Raw genomic sequence first — 22,950 nt, 5'->3', positions numbered from 1 at the left:
ATAACGGTGTGTCTAACAACCAATTATCCGTCCAGAAACGAATGCGAGTCCCATCCCCAGGTACCCAACAAAAACCTTGCATAACAATTTCCCGAACGCCGACACAAATGCTCAGCCAAGTTGATGATCAAGTCCCCTTTCGGTTTTAACCACGATGTATCATGAATATCACCCACTTTTTACTTGCACCTCAACACTCGATCCCATAAACTCACCGTATCATTCAATAACTATCATCCTACCTTGGCGATCAAAGCTTTATTCATATCCCTTGATTTCCGTATACCCAACCCCCATTCTCGCTTCGGTGAGCACACTCGATCCCATGCTAACAAATGCAGCTTCTTTTTCTCCGGCGTACTTCCCCACACACACGATCGAGCTAGCTTATCCAAGCTCTCCCATGTTGAAGCCAGTAATACAATTGTACTCATGACATGGACCAGAATTGAGGAAATAACCGCCTTCGTAAGTGTAACTCGTCCCGCCAAACTCAATGTCCGACTTCTCCAACCAGAAAGTCGTGATGACACCCTCTCAAGGACTACCCCAAACGTCTCCTTGTTTATTCTCTTCTGTAGAATTGGCATCCCCAGTTACTTCCCTAACTCCCTAGTCGCCCCAATACCGCTCTCCGCCGTAATCATATGCTCCAAATCTCGACTAACATTTGCGGAGAAGAAAATCTAAGACTTTTTGAGGCTCACTTTCTGCCCCAAAGCCATACAAAACGTATCCAAGATTCACCGTATAACCCGCACTTGAGCCACCGACGCTTCCGCAAATAAAATAATATCATCAGCAAAACATACATGAGACAGCTTCGGTCCACCTCGTGATAATCCTATCGGCTTCCATTCCTTGTGACCCACTGCACTGTCTATGAGATGACATAACCGTTCCAAGCATAGCACAAACAAATATGGCGACAACGGATCGCCTTGTCTTAGACCCCGCTCTGGGACAAACGATTCGGTTTTTTCCCCATTCAACAAAAGGCACATTGATGGATTTGACACACACCCCATTATTCTCCTACGCCACTCCACATCCAACCCCGCAGCCTCCAAAGTTTCCTCTAGAAAATCCCAACGAACTCTATCATACGCCTTTTCAAGATCTAATTTCAATAGCATCCATCCCTTGTATCCTTTCTTTCTCCTCATCGAGTGAAGTGCCTCCTGAACAACAACTATATTGTCAATACTCAAGCGAACCGAGATGAAGCTCGCTTGTGCTGGTCCGATCAGTTTAGATATCACACTTTTCAGTCGGATGACCATCATCTTCGTAATCACTTTAAAGAGAACATTACACAAGCTCACCGGTCGAAACTGTGTGATTCTCTCGGGTTTGGCCACTTTCGCCAACAAAACAATGAGTGCATCATTAGTAGCCTCCGGTAACACACCCGACTAAAAGAACTCCAAGACAAACCGCTGAACAGAGCTCCCAACCACCTCCCAACATTGTTGATAAAACACTGGTTGAAACCCATCCGGCCTCGGTGCTTTGAACTTTCCCATACTCTGCACCGCCGCGACAACCTCTTCCCCTGTATACGGCCTTGAGAGATACTCTGTTTCCCCTCTTGTCATGCCCAGGAAACCAATCAGTGGTAACTGTGGCCGGTTCACGCTCAGACCCTCCAACGAGTACAATTGTTTATAATAGCCGAGAGCCAATTCTTTCTTCTCCGATATCCACCTATCATCCCCATCCTTTAAAATCTCCACCTTATTCCTCATGTCATCTGATAACAGTAGTAGGATGAAAAATCGTTGTATTCTTGTCTCCTCAAGCAATCAGTTTCTCGCGAGACTTTTGGAACCACAACGTTTCTTCCTGCTCAAGTAACCCGTCCAAGTTACGAATTAACTCTTCCTCATTGACCAACAACTCGTCTTTTTGCATCACCACCAACAGATCCTGCACTTCCTTAACCTCTCCCAACAATTGCGCCTTTTGCGTTTGTATATTTCCAAACACCTCCCTGTTCCACTTCCGCAATGTTTTCTGCAAATCTCCTAACGCCTGCGACGTATATATATTCGGATCCCAAGAAGCCGTTAATATCTCCTTGAAACCCTCATGACCCAACCAAGCCGCTTCAAATCGAAACGGCCTCCTCCTCGGGTCACAAACGGTTATTGGACTAAACTGCAGGTACATAGGGGCGTGATCCGTTGAAAGAAATGGAAGGTGGGACACGACCGCCTCTTGCCACCGTAACTGAGCTTGCGGATTACACAACATACGATCCAACCATTTTGCAACAAACGTACGCCCTCTACGCCATGTATACGGAATCCCCTTGAATCCCATATCAACTAACGCCAGTTCATTAATCCAACTGCCAAACGCCAGTGAATCCACCGAAAGCCTTCCATTCCCACTGGTACGCTCATCTAATCGAATGATGGTATTAAAGTCACCTCCCATCACTAGCGATCCCTAAATCCCATCTACAACCGCATTTAGCTCCCTCTATAAGCCACTACGCCTACTCACCATTGGTGCAGCATACACCACCACTAAGTGCCACTCTTCTAGTCCAACCCCCACCTTCGCATGTATAAACTGGTCCGAAGAACCAAGTATCTCCACTTGGCCTACCTGAGAATGCCACAACAACCACAAACTACCGCTTTGTCCCACCGCATCGACCCTAAATGAGCTGTCAAACCCCAACCGCTGACATATACGCTCAGCTCTCTCTCCCTGAGCATGAGTCTCAAATATTGCCAAAACATCCTTATCAAACTTCTTCAACAAGTAACACAATGATCGTCGAAAATTGGGTTTATTCGCCCCCGGCAATTCCATAAAAGGCAATTCATCATCAACTCGCTAAGCAAACTTAGACCAGCCGGGGAAACTCGTTATTGCTCACCAACCTGGTCCCCAAGATCCATCGAGTTCATCTCCCCACTCGAGGTAAAAACTTCTCCTGCACTTGCCCTCGTCTTAGTCACTACCCCCGACCTCCTATCCTCGCCAGGATGTAACGACTATGTTTCTCCGTCCTTCGTCAAACTACTGACGACAAACGCTCCACCCGCTCTGCCTTCGTTCTTCGTCTCTACACGCAGACGTTTACCCGATGTCACCAACTTTGGCCCACTACCAACAGGCCCAAAAATCAATCCCAGAGTAGGCTTAGTCCCTTTTGGACCGGACTTTTTTGGCCCAATACTCTTTAAGTTTCTCGACCCACTGGACTTCGTACTAACCCCTCCTCGGTTCCCGCCATACACACGAGCCTCCTTCCCCACTCCCGGGGTTTCCTTTTCTTGCTCAACACCCACAACTCCAAATGGAATATTCCCCTTAACTCGAAGATATTCATTTTCCTTGTTAGCCTCCCTTAATCCCGAAGTTTCCTTCAATCCATCCATCACCAACTCCGCATTCAATCCACCAACGATAAGGAAATATTTCTAGAACCGAGCGAAGACGTAATCTCACCAGCCTTCCTCAAGTGATTCCCGCCGGATCCACCTGCCGCGAACACATTATTTTTTGCCGGCGTTAACACCTTCCGATTTGGCCGACGAACTGCCGTGAAACCATCATTGTCTGCCCCCGCACCCCCTGAATGCGACTCCTCATTCTGCATTCGCATGTGTGCAATATTCTCGGACAACTTCTGAGGACACGAACTCACGGTATGACCATAAACTCCACAAATGTTACTCAAACCTTCATAGGACACCATGTATCTCTCCCCATTCACCATTACAGACCCTTTCAACGGCTTCTTCAAATTAACCTCAATACACACCCTCGCAAACCTCGCTCGCTCCACGTGTGTTGTGGTAAGATCAGCCCGTAGTGGTTTCCCTATTCCCTCCGCCACTCCCATAATGATTGCTCGATGATAGAAATTTAACGGGAGGTCGGCGATCCTTATCCAGACCGGTGTGGTCACAATATCATACTTCATCGGGTCAAACTCCGGTGACCACACTTGCATCATCAAAACGCTCCCAAACAGCCTCCATGAGCCGCCTGTCACCACATCCATATAGGCCTCCTTCGAATCAAATCGCACCATAAAAAATTGTCTCGGTAGGTCTACCACATACATCCCCCCCCCCCCCTTTGGTTTCCCTACCTCCCTCAATTTTTGAACCAGCACCGCCATCGGAATATGTCGTCCCAACACCTTCACGATCATGCACTGCTTCCACAAACCATTCATAGCAGATAGCACCTCCTGTCCGATGGCAACCACTGCTTCCCCATCCTCCTCATTCGGATACTCCAACCTCATCCGCGAAGTGACAAACTCATCCTCCAAAACTCGCTCCGAAACCGGCCTCCCACCACCGCTGCTACCCCGAACCTTCTCTACATATGACACCATCGGACCAGATCCCCTCCCTGGTGGCTGTCCAACCTCCTCCATGCTAGCATCCTGATCATCATCCCGACTCTCTCCCTCGTAAACCCTAGCCGCCAACATTCTTTTGGTTTTTTCCCGTGTTTGAATTGGGGTCCACGATGCTTTAGAAGTTTTACTAATAACAAATTTAATGTAATTAGGTTCTAAACTGTATAAAACGTAAACAGAAGAAAAAATATTCTAAACAAAATTATAAATTAATTATATTTTATATAACTAATTAGGAATTTAAAAACTTAATAAATTAAAAATTCTTATTTAAAATACAATAATTTATAATTTAGTCTCGCGGTGTACCGCGGGTGAAAACCTAGTACCCCATCAAAATTATACCCTAAATGTAAAATTACGAACCCAAACCTAAAAACTTAATTTAAAAATATTTAAATTGCATTAAAATAGTGCTATTTTTTTGGAAATTTGTAGAGTATATGCTATTTTTGGTTATAAAACATTTTTAGTTCTATTTTAGGTTATTTATCTTTTTTTTATCTGTATTAGTAAAATCAATTAGCTAGTTATATATTCTCTTATCAAATTTTTGAATATATAGATATATGTGTATAATAACTAAATGATTATATATTTATAAATACTATATTACTTTTGGTATATTAAAAAGTGTGATAAATCTCTTAAAATAACAGAAAAATTAACTTTAAAATTTTAATTATATTTCATCTTTCAATTTTACATTGTGACTCAAATAACATAGTCAACATAAATCACCCGTTTATGTAATTATAAAGTCGAAAAAATATAAGTACTGAAACAATATTTTAAAAACTGAAAATTTGAACTTGCAATTTAATTATTTTCCCCTAATTTATTATGGTTTTGTGTATCCTACTATATTAATTGAGAAGTACAAATATAAAACTAACCTTAAAAAGTGTAAAAATTTACATTCAAATGCCATTAGAAATAGTTAAGAAAAAGATAAAATTATTAAGAATAATAAAGATAATTAATAATTAATTAATCATCTAATTATCTATTTAAACAGATAAACTCAAATGTGAAACCCACCATAATCGGGTTGTATTCTGTTTACTGCAGGTTCTATTCTATTTCACACCATTATCAAATCCCACACACAAATATTTATAGAAAAAAACATAGCTACAAAAATGTTAGCCTTCCCATTATCTAAAGATCTGAAGTTTTTTAAGAATTAATGGCCTATTTGTGTCAAGATCTAAAGGCAAATGGTTATTATTGTCCGATGAACTATGCATGACAGTAATGTTAGTTGCATCTGTTTACTTATTTCAGAACTATAGCAATCTTGTATTATCGGCAAAGGTTTAAACAATTTTATTTATCATTACATTCAAATGTTTTAATGACAAAGGTTTTCACTTTCAATAAATATTTTTAAAATACAAAATTATTATATAAATCAGCCAAATTTATAATCACAAACAATTATAAATAATATAATAATAAAAAAAACAAATTTACATTACAAAAAATGTTAAGCCTGCGGTAGAGACCGCGGATTAGTAGCTAGTTTTTTTAAATTCGAAATCCAGCCGATCTAACAAATTAATAATCATTTTTTTCCTGTAATTTTTAGACACCACGTGGATCGGACTCTTGGACAATGTAAATGGGCTTGGCCCAATTCATTTGACTTTGTGTATGTTGATCGTGTTCCTCGCACTTCGCCGTGTTCTTTTCTCTTCTCTCCCTCAAACTCACTCTTCTTCCCGACACAACATATTCTCAAAATTCTCATCAGTAATCTTGAAACGACTTAGATTGGAAAAATCTTAACTCTGGAGGTGATGTTTTAAGTAAGGATACTCAGTTTATGGAGACCGAACCGTCGCGTCGAATGTGGAATTAATCGTGGGTGTTGTTGAAACCCTAATTTCGTGGGTTTAGGGTTTTGTAGCACAGTTTTTTCGCAGCACACACTAAAATCAAATGAAGAAGAAACAAGAAGAGAGTTCGTTGGAGAAGCTAAGCACTTGGTATCAAGATGGAGAGCAAGAAGGTGGGGAGAGAAGTGAGAAGAGAAGGTTGAGTCTTAAAGCATCGGACTTTGAGAGTTCTCGAAGCGGTGGGAGTAAAAGCAAAGAAGATAACAAGTCTCTTGTTGATGCAGAGCATCAAGATCGTGATTCCAAGGGTTCTGATAAGAGAGAAAGAGATGGGAGAGAAAGAACTCATGGGTCTTCTTCTGATTCGAGTAAGAGGAAGAGATGGGATGAAGCTGCTGTTCCTGTTAATGATGGTGATTATAAAAGTAGTAAGCTTTCTGATTCTAGACATGATAGTAGTGGTGGAGAGAAAGGTTCTGTTAGTAATGAACATGGTGAGGGTAGGAGTCATTCGAAGTCTGATAGGAGTTTCAAGGCTAGTAGTAGAGAGGATAAGAGTAAGAGTCGAGGTGTGAAAGATGATGATAGGGGTAGTCCTCTCAAGAAAACGAGTGGTAAGGATGGTTCTGAGACAGTGAGAGAAGTGGGTCGATCTAACAGTTCTAAGACACCAGACAGAAGTGGAAAGCGTCATCAAGAATCTGAACATTCGGATGCAGACTACGAAAAAGAGAAATATGGTCGGAAAGATGAGAGATCCAGAGGTAGGGATGATGGCTGGTCTGATAGGGATAGGGATCAAGAAGGCTCAAAGGATATTTGGAAGAGAAGACATGCTAGTAGTAGTGATAAAGATCAGAAAGATGGGGACTTGCTTTATGATCGTGGCAGGGAACGGGAGTTCCCAAGGCAAGGACGTGAAAGGAGTGAAGGCGAGAGGTCTCATGGTCGTTTGGGTGGCAGGAAAGATGGAAACAGGGGTGAGGCAGTTAAAGCTTTGTCAAGTGGTGGCGTTTCAAATGAGAATTATGATGTAATTGAGATACAAACCAAGCCACTTGATTATGTCAGAGCAGAATCGGGTCAGCAACCTCCTAAAAAGCCTACTAATAATGATGAAGAGTGGGTTTACAACCAGGAAGGTAGTAGACAGAGAAGTGAGACTTTTGGGTGTGGAACTTATGGGGAGGATTCGAGAGATGAAGCTGGTGAAGCCAGTTCTGATTACTCAGGGGCTAAAGCAAGAAACCAGAGAGGTGCAACCCCTGGTCGAACTCATTCTATGCAAACCCCTAATAGAGGTCCGCAGGCTCCACAAGGCATAAGAGGGAACAGACCCTCAAGGGGTGGGAAAGGAAGACCTGCTGGTGGCAGAGAGAACCAACAAGGTGCGATTACAATGCCTATCATGGCGTCACCATTTGCGAACCTTGGAATGCCACCACCCAGCCCTATTCATTCTCTTACTCCTGGTATGTCGCCAATTCCAGGCGGTCCTGTTACCCCTGTCTTCATGCCTCCATTTGGCCCGACTCTTGTCTGGCCTGGGGCCGGAGGAGTTGATGGCAGTATGTTACCTGTTCCTCCTGTTCTCTCGCCTCTTCCTCCTGGACCATCAGGCCCAAGATTTCCTTCAATTGGCACTCCACCAAACCCGAATATGTTCTTTAATCCACCAGGTTCTGACAGAGGAGGGCCACCTAACTTCTCTGGACCTGCATTCAATGTTTCTGGACAAATGGGACGTGGAATGCCATCGGATAAAAATTCAGGGGGTTGGGTTCCTCCTCGAGGTGGTGGACCTCCTGGTAAAGCTCCTTCTAGGGGAGAGCAAAATGACTATTCCCAGAACTTTGTGGATACTGGAATGCGGCCCCAGAATTTCATCCGAGAGCTGGAGCTTACCAATGTGGAAGACTACCCCAAGCTGAGGGAGCTCATACAGAAGAAGGATGAGATTGTATCTAACTCAGCTTCTGCACCAATGTATTTTAAAGGCGACTTGCATGAAGTTGAGTTATCTCCCGAGTTATTTGGAACAAAGTTTGATGTTATTCTTGTTGACCCACCGTGGGAGGAATATGTCCATAGAGCTCCTGGTGTTTCTGATAGTATGGAGTATTGGACATTTGAAGACATTATCAATCTCAAGATTGAGGTTACTATTCTTTACACGTTCTCTTGGGATATATTTTTTGTACTAAACTTTGCTTAGCACTAGATCTACTAGTGTAGATATCATTTTTCATCTTGAGTAATAGGTAGAGGAAATAGTGATACTGAACATATAGTTTTTGACTTGTGTGTAGATTTTGGGGGTAAGGTTGGTTGCCATCTTTGCTATTGTGGTTTATAACAAAAGCAAAATTTTCCATGTATCTGTAGGCGATAGCTGATACGCCCTCCTTTATTTTTCTCTGGGTTGGTGATGGTGTTGGGCTTGAGCAAGGGCGCCAGTGCCTAAAAAAGGTACATGATTTAAACAATTTCCCATTTCATTTATCGTTTTGGGTTTGTTTTTCTTGAGAGTATTCACTTCATCGATATTTCTTTTATTTTGTGTGTCACAGTGGGGTTTCAGAAGGTGTGAAGATATTTGCTGGGTGAAGACCAACAAAAGTAATGCAGCACCAACTTTGCGTCATGATTCTCGTACTGTGTTTCAGCGTTCCAAGGTTCAGTATGGTCTGCCATTGTTTTAATTGTTTAATTGTATAGGAGCATTGTTGCATATCTTTGCTTAACACGTTTTAATTGTTTCTCTCTGTATAGGAGCACTGTTTGATGGGGATAAAGGGTACTGTTCGGCGTAGCACTGATGGACATATAATCCACGCTAACATTGATACTGACGTAATTATTGCTGAAGAGCCTCCTTATGGTTAGTAGAATGTATTTTGCTCGTCATATCTTGTTCCGTCTCTCTCTTCTGCTTCCAGCTTCCTGTTTTTTTTAAAGTGAATATAATAACATTTCATCAGTTATGCTACATCAGCAGTTAAATGTGTACAAATAGGATGGTTGCTTCATGTGATTAAAGGTGTCGAGTGTTTTAGTACTGGTTTGGGCCTATTGTTGGGAGGGAAGCTTTGGGTTCTGGAAAAACAAAACCCTTAATTTCCTTTGGCTCTCGGATATGGTATATGTGATTAGTTTGCTGGATTAGTCTTGGATTCTCTATAGTGTGAGCTTGTTCATTGAGAAGGATATACGATTCTGTGGTTGATTGCAACAGGGCATATCTAAATAAGTTGTGTCCGTACTGTTTATTGGAAGTAAGTGTTACTTAATTACAATCACTTTACGCTGCAAATCTGTAGGTTCAACTCAGAAGCCAGAAGATATGTATAGGATAATAGAGCATTTTGCACTTGGTCGCCGGAGGCTTGAGCTTTTTGGTGAAGACCACAATATTCGAGCTGGATGGCTTACTGTTGGAAAAGGCCTTTCTTCCTCAAACTTTGAATCACAGGTAAAATCTCATACACTCTGCAAACATCTATCTCCACCTCCTCCTGTATTTACATGAGCTTTAGAACTATGCAAGGAACTTCTTTGACAGCATGTGTAAGATGTGTTTGACCTGTTTTGGATACTGTGTGCTTTAGGCTTATGTGAGGAACTTTGCGGACAAGGAGGGTAAAGTGTGGCAAGGAGGAGGAGGGAGGAATCCGCCTCCAGACGCACCACATCTCGTTGTGACTACTCCTGATATAGAATCGCTGCGGCCCAAATCACCAATGAAGAATCAGCAACAACAATCATATCCAACGTCTCTAGCCTCTGCAAATTCCTCAAACCGAAGGACCACAGGAAACTCACCACAAGCAAATCCTAATGTTGTTGTCTTACATCAAGAGGCTTCTGGTTCTAACTTCTCTGTTCCGACCACCTCGCATTGGGTGGCACCAGCGGCACCAGCCTCTGCAGGTCCTCCTCCAATGGACAGCTTTAGAGTGCCTGAAGGTGAAAAAAACTCAAGACCACCGGACGACAAGAATTTTGACATGTACGGCTTTAACTGAGCCCTGCCCAAATTGCAGAGTTTCTAAAATTGTTGTTTATTCAATGGATTTTTTGCATTGAGAAACTCTGCCACTTAACGGTTTTGTTTCTCTGTTTGTAATTCTTTTCATTTTTTAACTTTCGTAGAGCCAATACTTTATATTCATTTCATTATAAGCTTTTCACCTAATACTCCCAATTTGCTCCATACAAAGTGATGTATCCAATTCAAATCGCATTAAACCCTTTATATTCACAATTTACATAGTCATATCTGGTAAATGTTTTCATTGGTATAACAGTATATGCAAACCACCAAACAAAAAGTTCTTCGAGTTTTAGAAGCACCCATGGTTTCTCAAGATTTACTTGTAGGAACCTCCAAGAGACCAGAATCTAAGATTCACTCACTCCACATTCCAACAGAAATCTCTTGTACTCAAGCTCGACTCTGCTACACGCTTCATTCATTTCATCCGTAGCTTCCTGATTCGCTGAAGCGACCTGCATGCAGTTAGCTTCTTTAACAACTGAAGCATAATCTGTAAACGAATATTATGCAGAACTTAAGTATGTAACTGACACTGTCTTCTGGCGACGAATCATTTTCATCAGAAGCAAGTGGCTCGTTCCTATCACTCAATGCAGTTCTCCACCTTGTTCCTTTGGAGCCAGGGTGATGACCTTTTGATGTTTTTCTGGAGATTATTGTGTGTAGCGTCCCAATTATGCATACAATGCACAATCCAAGAACGGCAGGAAGCAGAAAAGTGAACAAAGCACCTGAGTTTAACTGAAGAGAGACATGATTACAGGCGGGAAAAGAAACACTTAAGAGTATACTGTATACAATTCTAAGTTGCATCAAGATCCAAACAAACATCTAATGCAAGTGTTTAGGCTAACACCACCAAAGCATTGCTTGAACACATGGATCCAAACATAGTAAGAAAACTCAATATACTATCCAAGAAGACAAACAAAAACATGAATCTGAAAGCAAACTCAAAATCCTTAGTCCTCCTAATGGCTAGGAAAGTGGGACAGTGGCTAGTAGGGATCTGTTCTTACATGTCCCAATTTGTGTTGGTATTGTCCTGAAAGATTCTCTGCAGTGCTAACAGTCTCAGTGTATTTCTCTTGCCGACGTAAATCAGGTAACTCCTCAGTTGTGTTCTGTCAGTACTCATCAATTAACCAAAGACTAATATAAGTCAGGATCTCCCCAATTCAGATAGATACCATTTAAGGACAACTTCAGTGATATACCATCTTAGAGTCATCTATAATAGAAGAAGGCACAACAGCGTCAAGCTCCTCTTCAAAATTTATGTCATCAAGTCTACTAATTGTCTTAGTTTCTTCAGAATTTTCAACTGATACTCCATATTGCTTCAGAATACGTTTCAAAGACTCGCTTCTGCAACATCAGAGAGACTAATTCTATGAAATATTGCCGAAACTAAAGTAACTTTGATTGTTCTCATTAAATTACAAAATCAGTGTAGGGGTTCTATCACACTTATCTAAAGAGAAAACTGCTGATGAAGCTGAAATCATCATTTTTCAAAGCAACCACCACTAAATAAAGAAATCAATCACCAGAACCACACAATTCTTATCATAACTGGCTTAATTCTAAATTCCACAACACAATTCTAATGAGAGATGAAGTTCATAAACACTAACCACAATTACACACACACAGAGAGAACAAAGTCATCACCTTTTAGCAGAACGAGACAGTTCGTGTTTAGTCCTCAGTTCCTTCTCTGACATCTGTTGAACTCGAAACCTCCATCTCTACAAATACAAAACAACCACATAAACAATAGAGTACTACTTCACTACAAAAAACTCAAAAAAAAAAAAAAAAGGAATCTTTCCTTGTAACCTTAACCTCTGAAACTCGTCTAAACCGTTTACTTCTGAAACCAATCAACGAGGAGCCGAACATAACCTCATTGATCAACGAAGCAGCAGCCCCAAGGTGCAAACTTGCCATGTACCCAGATGTTTATAAGACGAAATGAGGAAGATTTAGAGGAGAGAAACGACCATATGTTCCACACCAAGTTACAAGACATTGTCTTCTTCTACTACTATAAAGTTTCGTCTTCACCTGAAAAGCAGAGCACATGGTCCCCAATTATCGTTTAAATCGCTCAAAGACTCGTAGAAAGATACAAAGGGTCCTCAGTTTTCTGAAAAAGACGTTTCCTTTTGGAATATCTCTGAGTGAGAAAAGTAAAGGGTTGCTTTGTAAGAAATTAAAACTTTTGGGTCTCTATTTAATTTATAAATAATACAGGGGTGTAATAATAAATTCTATACGGAGTAATGAGAGATGCTTCCAATAGCAAAAAAGAAGAAGCAATCATTCAGATTTTTCAGATTGTGACATCTTACCTTTTTTTTTTTACCGCAATAAATCACGCGCGAGATTCTCCAACTTCCACGCGCATATTCCACTTCTTCATATCCACGCGCTTCTTTTTTTCCAATTCAGATTATATTACTTTCAATATGTGTTTCTGCCAATCTGAGTTGCGTGTAGGAGAAGTTTCTGTCACTTGGCTTATAAAACTCTGAAGCAATCCAATTTTAACAGGGCAAAGTACATGTGGCTTATGTTGTATCTGCGGGCTAATGCTGCACAAGGTTTTAATGGTGGTTATTACTATAATGGCCGTGGCATGATGATGACCAAAGGTTTGTGATTAATTTAGTAGCGTTCTATCGATCTTTCATATCAAAAAGCTTACTTGGCTTTCTAGGCTTTCTTGATTTTTTCAGTCTGAATTATAAGAGATGTTTGGTTTTAATTTATTTTGTATGCTTAGCTACCAGAGTCTCCAAACTTCAAAGTAAGGCTTGATGCTAAACTCGGTAGAAACAACCAATTTTACCTGATCGATATCGAATCTGTTGGAAGAACAATGGAAATCCATGTGATGGAGATGTTTTGACAGATGTAACTAGATACATCGAGATGATAATCAACCCGACAACTACGAGCTGGTGTCGTCGAGATAGTTTAGTGTCAATGTCCTCCATATCATACAAGTGCCTCGGGTGAGATCATCTATATCGCAGCCCTGAAAACGCTGAACATCTAGAGAAACCGCATGATATATGTGATCCATATAGTAACCCTCAAGCCTCAAGCACAAGAGTTGGTCCAAATTCTGCCTCATCCAGGATGGTCGGTCCACGGATATCCTGATAAGCAAGGAGATGATTGGATTGGGGACTTGGCTTGAATCTAATCTGGCTTTGTGGACAGGACCAGGGAACCAAATCAGTAAAGCGAGTGTGGACATCGATCAGTGTTGGTACAGAAATATATGTTTGCAATAGACAAGAAGAGTGACTTTGATGTTTTTGTTCCAAAACAAACAATCCTCGTGAACATGGAGGTTGTAGCAACACTAGTCGCTTTTGCTTTCCATTTTTTTTATTCTCACTAATTTGTATTTATTTTCTGTCAGTAAAATTCACAAGCGAAAGCTCATATGCCTCGATTACACATGATGTCTTCTTTCTGTTTAATTTTGTGAACCTGATACATAAAAATATATGAAAAGGAATCATTTTCTTTTTAGTTTTTGTTTGGAAAGAAACAGTATTTGGTCTATGTATTATTGGGTTTCTAAGTTTAGGCCCGACCGGTGGTGTTAACTTTATGAAAACGTGTTTCCAAAATCGTCCCGAGCACAACTTCAACATCTTTCTAACTCGTCATTAATACTGCCAAGTTGTCTGAGCTTAATACAAGAAAAGCAATCTTTTTTTTAATGATCGCTTATAAGAACAAAGATGTAAATTCGACTTTAACTAAAATCACTTTTATTTGGTCTTATAACTATTTGAAGCCGTGGAAGTTGACCAAAACAACTGCAAATTAATGCCTTGGAAAGTTACTGAGGCAACATATTATCTAATTTAATTAGGAGTTCATAAAATAACTAAACCTTTTGGCACAAATCAAACTTTTAATTTACTAAAATTTCTCACCCATCCTAAAGTTATTAATTTTCAAATCTATTTTTTTGTCATAGGCATACTAAACAACAATCATTTTTAACTGCCGATTTTATAGTTATAACACAGAGTAGCAGCCCATGTTGATCGGCTAATAATAAGTTATGATGGCCGTCCGTAGTTTTTTTCTTTTTTGCTAAACGATTAAAAAAGTTTTAGGCCTGGCCATATAAATTTGTGGATTGAATCTATCTATCTTTTTCTTTTTTTGGTCTAAAGAATCTATCTATCTATATGCCCTAACATTTGATTATCAAAAGATCTAAAAGATTGCTTATTCTTTTTTATACAAAAAAAAAAAACCTTTTAAATTAACGTTTAGGCTGTCGTGGAATAGCCATTTGACTTCCTAAAACAACGTATTCTAAAACATTTGTTTAACAACAATTTTGAGTGGCTTAAATTGGTAACTTGTTAGTAATATATAAAAATGGGTTTTGAGTTTTAGAGTTTCGTGTGATTAACGAAGGAAAAAAAAAAAAAAAAAAGAAAAAAAAATTACTTAAGAAAGAGTCAAAAGAGAAGATGGAAGCTAGCTAGGGCAAATAAATGAGGAGATGTACCAAGAACGTCAACATCTTCTCTCTCTTCCCTATCTCTCTTTCTTCTGCAAAAATACAATTTGCGTGTCACTTTCGAGCCCTAAATTAAGCTCTGCAAATTCACCTTTCTCTTTAATTTTCCACCAAAGGAATCTTAAAATCATAAATATTGCGTGTCAATATAAAAATTCGATATGATTTTAAAATATACATGATACATATGTATTAATCTCAAAATGTAGATACAAAACATATACAGATTTTTTCAACTTTTCAACTTTTCAACTTTTGTTTGGTATGTTTCTCACTTTCTTGAAAGAATGAAACATACGTACGTATATTTACGTGTAAGTTATGTATGTGTTAAAAAAATTGTAAAGTTAAATGTTAGGTTACTAATATAAATCACACATGTTTAAAATAAACATTAATAAGCAATGAGTGGTGGAACACTGTGATATATTTTGAGCAGGGTTCAAAAAAGCGGTCTAGGTGGCCGCGTAGGCGTTCAGCAGATGCCTAGACAACCGCTTAGACCGCCTAAAATCATATAATATTATTTTAATATATTTTTTTATTTTTAACTATATATATTTAAAATTTAAAATTTTATATTCATATATATATATTAATAAATGTTCATATATTATTAATCTAAATTAAATAAATATTTTTGACTAATTTTAGTTTAGGATTTATTATTATTTGTTTCTTCTAATATATATTTTTACATAATTATATATATAATGTTTTGTATTGTAAACGCCTAAACCACCTAAAAACGCTTAAACCCTAATTAGATGTTCTACGCGCTAGACGCTGGGTCACGGCCCACATACCGCCTACCGTTTTCTTGAACACTCATTTTTGAGTGGTGCAAAAATTTCTTTTGGATTTATATATGATAGGGTTTGTCATCCAGATATTTTACGATTAAAGTTACATATTTTGACTATATAATCTTCGTTGGTCACTATCGACGCTTTAATTAGAAATATAAAACTTCTAATATTAATGGATTAGTTTATGGTTCGGTCATGGATTCTTCCGGTTACAAAAAAAAAAAAATAATAATAATAATAATGTCTGAAACATTGTCCTCATTTGGATGAAATGGTAGAATAAGAATAATGTTTTTTTCTTTCAACCTTTTCCTTACTTTTTTTTTTTAGCATTTTAGAGATTATTACAATCATCAAAACTGAAAATAACGACAAAGATTATAATAAAATATTATGGTAAAAAGTTTCATGGTTAAAGAAATAAATGTCGTATGTAAGCAAGGAGCTATTTTTATTTACAATTGCTCTGAATCGTTTAATAGTTTTCTTAAATAATGTTATTTTTAAGTTATAACACTTTTGGTCATCAATCAATATTTGTCATCGTTTTATATAATTTAGTGAAATAGTATGCTTGTTTCTGGCGTTTTCTTTATAATCAGGATTCATAAAACCATGATATTGAAATTAATTCCAATTTTTCAGACTCTGATAAGCTACCACTGATACCCCAAGAATTTTAATTATTAAAAAATTTAATTGCCATTTTTTTTCTACCATGAAACGAAACCTTTTTACGCCATACCCAGTAATGAAAATATTAGAAAGATACATCCCTAAATCGTATCTTCTGAAATCCCAAATCTTGGTCCTGCCGTGAACTTGACCAAAATATGAAATGATGACGCATGTAGCTTAGCTAGAGTCTCAATTTCTCTCAAAATTAGAAATGAAACAATGAAAAATTAACACCTCAGATTTTTAGGAATTTTTAGTTTATAATACTTTATATATGAGATTTTAGCTTAAATGAAAGGTTAAGATAACTTTTTTTCGTTCTCATTGCCATACACATTTTATTTATTTTTTATTTTAACTATGTAACAATCGCATTGGCAACCGCAGCAATCACATTCTCTCTATGGGACATTGGAAGGTGAGCAAAGAAAGAAACGTCTACAAATAGACATATTGAGTGGGAAGCTTAGGGTTTTTGAAGAGAAAAGAATTTGGGTTTGTTTTTGGGATTCTCAAAAAAAAAAACTCTTTGAACTTTTTTTTTTCCTTTTGTTTTGTTTTCTTTATAAAGGAGAAAGAGAGAGAAAGAGAGAGTTTCCGAAAGCTAATTGAGTTGGGTGAAGCAATTCTCAGGTCTGTCTGTCATGTCTTTACTTCTTCTTCTCATAAAGGAAAACACTTCTTGATCTCATCAAGTTCCCATCTTTGTACACATCTCTTCGTTCAAAAACTCTACATTTATATCTCTCTATATATGCAGATTCCAATCTCATAATAATTCTTAACTCGTCATGGGTTTTTTTCCTTCATAAAACTTAATTTTCACAATTATGAAATATTTTCCTTTTTTTTTTAATACTTTCTTCTGTTTGATGCTCTTTCCCCATGAAAGAAATAGAGAGAGAAAGAAAGATCACAAGGGTTTAAGAATTAGGTTATGTTTATTTATTTTTAAGTTTCTCCCATGTAGATCTCTGCTAGATTCTCTTTCCTTTCTTGTCAGCTAAAGTGGAGTTCTTTGGTCTGAAAATCGTCCAAATCTGTTTGTGTTTCTTCATCCTTCTTCTCGAAACTAAGCATGGTTTTGTCTCTCTCTCCCTCTCTTTCTCTTTCTTCTTTGTGTGTAATAATGTTTTCTTGTGTGTTTCCCTTATGTACTATATAACTTCAGTTTCATGTGCATCAGTGCCTTCTTCTTCTATATCAATTTGATTTGTTTTCTCTCTCCATATTTTTCTTGTTTTTTTCTTCTTGGTAATATTCTTAGATTTTTCTGTGTATACATTTTAAAGAATGTCTTCATACATCAGTTTAGAGATCAATGAATTTTGTAAAAGTTCTGTGTAAGTATTTACATCTTCCAATTTTATCAAAAAAAATTGTAATGATATCTTCTAGATCTAAGTCAGAATTGATTACGTATGTTGTTTTTGCATTTGACCCCATGAAGCCTTATACTAGAAATTAATGGAAGAGAGAGGGAGAGATCGTACAATACAAGGGGATGGGTCAAAATAATTTGTCAGATTTACCTCCCCGGTTCTATTTTTTTTTAAGTCATGATGAGAAGTTAATAATTATTATATAGATTTTACATATAGAAACCTATTTATAAGAAGCATTACATGTATTGTATATGATCCTGATCTTGTATGGTTAGGTTCATAGTGAAAGATTTGGATATATTCTTAATCCTCTAGTTCCAGCAGCATCAGATCCAATTTGATTCTTGTCCGTCCTAGAGATCAATCAACAACATCCTTAATTTATTTTCCCGAGAAAGTTGGATACAACATCCTTACTCTCTTTTTTATATATATATAACAAAAGTTGAGTTTGGTAGATCTCTATTAAGTATATTAATTCAAACTCTAGCTTTAGGGTTTTGTTTATTCTCCTCCACTTTTTACTGGTATATATAATTTTATTTCCTCTTGTAGTATATATCAATTATGAATTGGGTGTTTGTTAAACGGTATATTTGTCTTATCAATAATGCTGAAAATTGAGCAACTCTAAGTGTTGTTTTGTTGTTTGAAATGAAGGATGGGAAGAGGAAAGATAGAAATAAAGAGGATAGAGAACTCGACGAATCGACAAGTGACGTTTTGCAAAAGAAGAAATGGACTTCTCAAGAAAGCCTATGAGCTTTCAGTCCTTTGCGATGCAGAAGTTGCCCTCATCGTTTTCTCCACTCGTGGCCGACTCTATGAGTATGCCAATAACAAGTAAGCTATTTCTTGTTAATTAAAGATATGCTAATGAAATATATATGAAGTGTGGGATATGTCAAATTTAGCTAGTGATTGTTTGAATAAAATCGATGCTAAATAGTTGAGATAAAATATAGAACATACTGAAATGTAAACATGTGACTTTTCTTGGTCTATATAAAAATGTTGACCCTTAAAAAAAAACAAATCTAGACAAAGAATCACCTATAACAAATAATGTACATATGAAGTTTTTATTTCAAGAGCATGTTATATACTTTTAGCTAAATATACATATACATATATATATTTGACAAAAGTAAACAAGAAATATACATATACATATACATATATATATTTGACAAAAGTAAACAAGAAATATACGTATACATATATATATATATATATATATATATGCAACAATCCAAAAGTACTAAATATACATACTATTTCATATATTACCTAATAATTTTGAGAAAATTTTAGAAGTCAGTTTATCAAAAAAGAAAAATCTTAAAGAGATAGAGAAACAGAAAGAGAGATCGTACCATGTATTTAAGTACCAAACTCATGCTAGGTAGCTAGCAGTTGCAGTGTTGGTCAACACAGTCTTTTTATTGTTTTTTGCTTTTTGACAAAGTTGTTCTTGGAACTTAAAACAATTGTGCAGCGAGAGATGTAATGTTATGTTGTACTCTTCTTTCCGCTTTCATCTTAAGCAGATCAAATCTATTTCTTCATGTCTTTACTTTCCTTTTTTGGCCTTTTCATCTTCTATCTTCCATTTCCTTTTTAATCTTGATTTGAAGTCACTTCCACTATTATATTGTATATATCCATAATATTTAGTTCTTTTTTTTTTTTTTTCCATGACACAGTCTCACAACTGCACTTTCTGTCTTTCAATTAAAAGAGTTGAATAATACATCTGAAATTCTGGTGGGCATATACATTGCTTGTTTTTTTTACATTATACGTACAGAGAGTACATACACATTGCTTGTTTTTTTTTTTTTTTTGGTGGGCATATACATTGCTTGTTTGTCAATGCTAAAGGCAACATATATGTTTATATGCTGACTTTATTTCCATTGCTTAAATCCATCAATTTAATTAACCAATTAAGATCCTTATCCAGATGCAAATATTGACAAAACCTATAAAAATTTTTTAATGAGATCTTATTTTAAAATATTTTAGGGTGTGATTAGCTTGGGGTATATGGTGTGATTGGTTATCTGCGTTAACATTTGCATTTAAATTTCCATTTCGTTGTTTTTAGACAAAACAATTATGGCCATATTATGATTAATCCGAATATATACCGCAGTGATTAATTGTATAAGTACTCTTACTCTATGCTCTTGATAACGAATGAAACTGGATGTTTATTTGTAACAGCATAAGATCAACCATTGAGAGGTACAAGAAAGCTTGTTCTGATAGCACCAACACCAGCACTGTCCAAGAAATCAATGCCGCGGTTTTACTTTTTTTCTCAATCTCTCTACTTACGTAACAGTTAACATCGTATACGTTCTTACTGTGATGATGATGTTTAAAATTACAGTACTATCAACAAGAATCTGCAAAGCTGAGGCAACAGATCCAAACGATTCAAAATTCCAACAGGTTTTATATATATGACCAGCTTCTCTAGCCATATTCATATGTGTGGTCTATTACTATTTATGTAACACATTTTTTAATAACGTTGCAGGAATCTGATGGGAGACTCTTTGAGTTCCTTAAGTGTCAAGGAACTTAAACAGGTTGAGAATCGCCTTGAGAAAGCTATCTCCAGGATTAGGTCCAAGAAGGTAGACTCTCTTATACATAACCTTATTCTGTGATCAGTTTCCTGAATGGTCTATATACATATTCTACATCTCCTTTGTGTTTCTTGCGAGATACAGCATGAGTTGCTTCTAGCTGAAATCGAAAACATGCAGAAAAGAGTAAGTAAAGCTCAGCTCAATAGGGTTTTGCTGTAAATTTTATATTGTGAATCTTTATATATATATATGGTTATATTAATTCTGCAGGAGATTGAGCTTGATAATGAGAATATCTATTTACGAACTAAGGTAAGAACATTGTTAACATAATACCATAGACATATCAAATCAGTCACATGTCTAACTAATTAGTATGTTTCTTAACAGGTAGCAGAAGTGGAGAGGTTTCAACAACACCATCATCAAATGGTCAGTGGCTCAGAGATTAACGCAATCGAGGCGTTAGCTGCCTCACGCAACTACTTTGCTCATAGCATTATGACTGCTGGTTCTGGATCTGGAAATGGAGGTTCTTACTCTGATCCCGACAAGAAAATTCTTCATCTCGGATAATCTCGTGGGCGTGAAAAAAAAACGAGCTGCAATCGCAATTTATAAAAGCGATCATTCTGAGGATCCTCTACTCAGTTTCTATCTCTACATAAAATATGTTTTGGTTTATAATAATTCAAAGTACAATGAAGGTATTGATCCTTCAAGAATCATTTGGAAATTGTGTTGTGTGATGGTTAAGACCATACTCTGGTTTTTAATGTTCCATTATGGTATCTTATTTAGTGATTCATATGATCATACAACAGAGCATATATATATGATTTTAAAGAACAGAACATTAAGATATGATTAAAGAACAGTGCACTTGTTGTTGAGTTCGGTGCGTAAAGAAGCTGTCTCTCTCTCAGCTTTGTTAAGTTGTTCTCTAAGCCTCCTGATCTCATCAGTAGATAGTTTCTGAATTTCATGCATCTTTTTCTCGGTTTCCTCTCTTGCTTCTTGTGCCTTAGCTAATTGCTCCTTCACATCCCTCAATGAATCCTTCAGCTGATTAGAGATCTAAGCAAATACAAAAAAACCAACATGTAATAACGATATATTCATAGAAACATTACATATAAACCAACGAATGAACCTGAATGTACCTTCTCCTTTATCCCCTCGAGCATTTCGTTATGTGATTTCTCTACTTCCTTTTTCATTTGAGATATCTCTTGTTTTGAAGACCAACCCTTCATTGCTTCAATCTGCTTCTGCTTTTCCTCGATCGTCGCCTCGTTCTCCTATAACAAGGTAGATGAAACATAAAACTCAGATAACACAATACAAATTGTGAATTCTTGTTTTGTAAAAAAGAATCTATCGTTTTTTCACCCTTAGCTCAAGTGATAAGTCAGCCATATAAGATTCTCCATGGTTCTTCTTTGAGATTTGTTCGACGAGGTTGAGAAGATCTTGGACTTGCTTCTCTTTCTTCCTCACAGAAGCATTACGCCTATTGTCAAACAACACCTTACGGTCATCACATTCTTTGAGAATTTCCTATACAGAGATGTCATCATGTAAGAGATGCTGATAGTTCTTACAACATTGACCGCTCTTGGTGAACCATAATAAACCTACCTGAAACTCAGGGCAATCCTCCAAATAGTCATCTAGAGTTTCTCCATCTTCAAGTGCATCCTCATTGGTGAAAACAACGATTATATAATCAACGATTTGACTTCCGAAAAGGATCTTTAATGTGCGAAGCGTCGACTGTTCCTCTTCTGTTAACCGATTCCTTACAGAGAAAACAAGAAGCACTGCATCGATACCGCTTTTAGCTAAAAGTAAACATCTAACGATTTCTCTGATGGTAAAATCTGTCGTCGAGGAAGCACTAAAGAGACCTGAAAGCACCATTAAATTCATCTCAATGTGTATATGTTTTAAGAAATATGTGGAATTTGATATAGAAAGCGTTACAAAACTCACCAGGAGTATCGATAACATTGATGGTCAGGCCATTTGGTAGCTCGGATTTATGTAACTTACACTCTTTGGTAATGAATTTTCCTCTTGCCTTCGACTGAAACATAGTTTTACCTAAGATGCTGTTTCCCGTTGCGCTTTTACCATTCCCTGTTCGACCGAGTAGGACTAGAGTTCTTTCAGGTTTCCACTCATTCTCCACATTAAGTACCGACGAATCAAACGCCATTGTTTCCAATATAACAACCCTCTAAAAAAGGATATCTAATGGCTAGTGATGGTTCTTGAAATGAAAAAAGAAAGGTAAAACAGAATCAAGAAGGTAAAAAAAGAATCAAGAACATACCTGAGAAAAGCTCAAAACGAATTGTTATCCCAAATGAGAAAACAACGAAATAGTTTTGTAATATATAGAGGCAAAACAGAATATTCATTAGTCAAATGAAGGAAGAAAAGAATAAACGGTGAGAAGATCTTTATAGTAAAAACCAAAAGGAGTCTGACTTTGACAAGCAAGGAATTTTAAGAAAAAAGATAACAATCTTTTATGCTTTTACTTTGCCTGAAGAAAGAACATTGAAGCTGCGGCTGCCACTATGATTGACCAATATAAACCTTTCCA

At 37.3% G+C, this 22,950-nt stretch overlaps 5 protein-coding genes and 1 pseudogene across 14 annotated transcripts; 3 read left to right on the top strand and 3 right to left on the bottom strand.

Moving 5' to 3' along the window:
* Window positions 1-3,412: 3,412 nt before the first annotated feature.
* LOC147940168 (uncharacterized) lies at window positions 3,413-4,468 on the bottom strand. The gene is made up of 2 exons (XM_087461180.1): window positions 4,118-4,468; window positions 3,413-4,036 (listed from the first exon to the last, which is right to left on the bottom strand). The coding sequence occupies exons 1-2, from the start codon at window positions 4,466-4,468 to the stop codon at window positions 3,413-3,415; spliced, it is 975 nt and encodes a 324-aa protein (XP_087317306.1).
* A 1,517-nt stretch (window positions 4,469-5,985) lies between these two features.
* On the top strand, window positions 5,986-10,432 carry LOC104707285 (N6-adenosine-methyltransferase non-catalytic subunit MTB). Its single transcript, XM_087461444.1, has 6 exons — window positions 5,986-8,395; window positions 8,623-8,706; window positions 8,808-8,912; window positions 9,010-9,118; window positions 9,558-9,709; window positions 9,846-10,432. Exons 1-6 carry the CDS (start codon window positions 6,341-6,343, stop codon window positions 10,260-10,262), a joined length of 2,922 nt encoding a protein of 973 aa, XP_087317570.1. The 5' UTR covers window positions 5,986-6,340; the 3' UTR covers window positions 10,263-10,432.
* A 30-nt stretch (window positions 10,433-10,462) lies between these two features.
* Window positions 10,463-12,448, bottom strand: LOC104707284 (uncharacterized). 4 transcript variants are annotated; one of them, XM_010423603.3, is made up of 6 exons: window positions 12,143-12,448; window positions 11,969-12,045; window positions 11,512-11,662; window positions 11,314-11,418; window positions 10,826-11,035; window positions 10,463-10,746 (listed from the first exon to the last, which is right to left on the bottom strand). In XM_010423603.3, the coding sequence occupies exons 1-6, from the start codon at window positions 12,245-12,247 to the stop codon at window positions 10,639-10,641; spliced, it is 756 nt and encodes a 251-aa protein (XP_010421905.1). In that variant the 5' UTR covers window positions 12,248-12,448; the 3' UTR covers window positions 10,463-10,638. The 4 variants fall into 4 exon arrangements, with proteins under 4 accessions (XP_010421905.1, XP_010421904.1, XP_019084044.1 ...); XM_010423602.3 differs by having other exon boundaries at window positions 12,137-12,419; XM_019228499.2 differs by having other exon boundaries at window positions 10,463-10,736; window positions 12,137-12,388.
* On the top strand, window positions 12,381-13,760 carry LOC104707283 (uncharacterized; annotated as a pseudogene).
* A 2,917-nt stretch (window positions 13,761-16,677) lies between these two features.
* On the top strand, window positions 16,678-21,152 carry LOC104707280 (agamous-like MADS-box protein AGL11). Of its 4 annotated transcripts, none has more exons than XM_087461441.1 (8): window positions 16,678-16,981; window positions 18,394-18,576; window positions 19,963-20,044; window positions 20,132-20,193; window positions 20,282-20,381; window positions 20,478-20,519; window positions 20,607-20,648; window positions 20,727-21,152. In XM_087461441.1, the coding sequence occupies exons 2-8, from the start codon at window positions 18,395-18,397 to the stop codon at window positions 20,910-20,912; spliced, it is 696 nt and encodes a 231-aa protein (XP_087317567.1). In that variant the 5' UTR covers window positions 16,678-16,981; window position 18,394; the 3' UTR covers window positions 20,913-21,152. The 4 variants fall into 4 exon arrangements, with proteins under 4 accessions (XP_087317567.1, XP_087317568.1, XP_087317569.1 ...); XM_087461442.1 differs by having other exon boundaries at window positions 16,959-17,429; XM_087461443.1 differs by lacking the exon at window positions 16,678-16,981 and adding an exon at window positions 16,995-17,055.
* On the bottom strand, window positions 21,083-22,762 carry LOC104707281 (immune-associated nucleotide-binding protein 13-like). 4 transcript variants are annotated; one of them, XM_010423600.2, is made up of 6 exons: window positions 22,675-22,762; window positions 22,332-22,578; window positions 21,978-22,246; window positions 21,729-21,896; window positions 21,500-21,637; window positions 21,083-21,413 (listed from the first exon to the last, which is right to left on the bottom strand). In XM_010423600.2, the coding sequence occupies exons 2-6, from the start codon at window positions 22,555-22,557 to the stop codon at window positions 21,204-21,206; spliced, it is 1,011 nt and encodes a 336-aa protein (XP_010421902.1). In that variant the 5' UTR covers window positions 22,558-22,578; window positions 22,675-22,762; the 3' UTR covers window positions 21,083-21,203. The 4 variants fall into 4 exon arrangements, with proteins under 4 accessions (XP_010421902.1, XP_010421901.1, XP_010421903.1 ...); XM_010423599.3 differs by having other exon boundaries at window positions 22,332-22,592; window positions 22,675-22,710; XM_010423601.3 differs by having other exon boundaries at window positions 22,332-22,599; window positions 22,675-22,709.
* Between the last annotated feature and the right edge of the window lie 188 nt (window positions 22,763-22,950).

The sequence above is a fragment of the Camelina sativa genome, chromosome 8 (genome assembly GCF_030686135.1).
Source record: "Camelina sativa cultivar CO46 ecotype springtype chromosome 8, ASM3068613v1".
NCBI classification, from domain to species: domain Eukaryota; kingdom Viridiplantae; phylum Streptophyta; class Magnoliopsida; order Brassicales; family Brassicaceae; genus Camelina; species Camelina sativa.
This window is presented reverse-complemented; position numbering and strand designations above follow the sequence as displayed.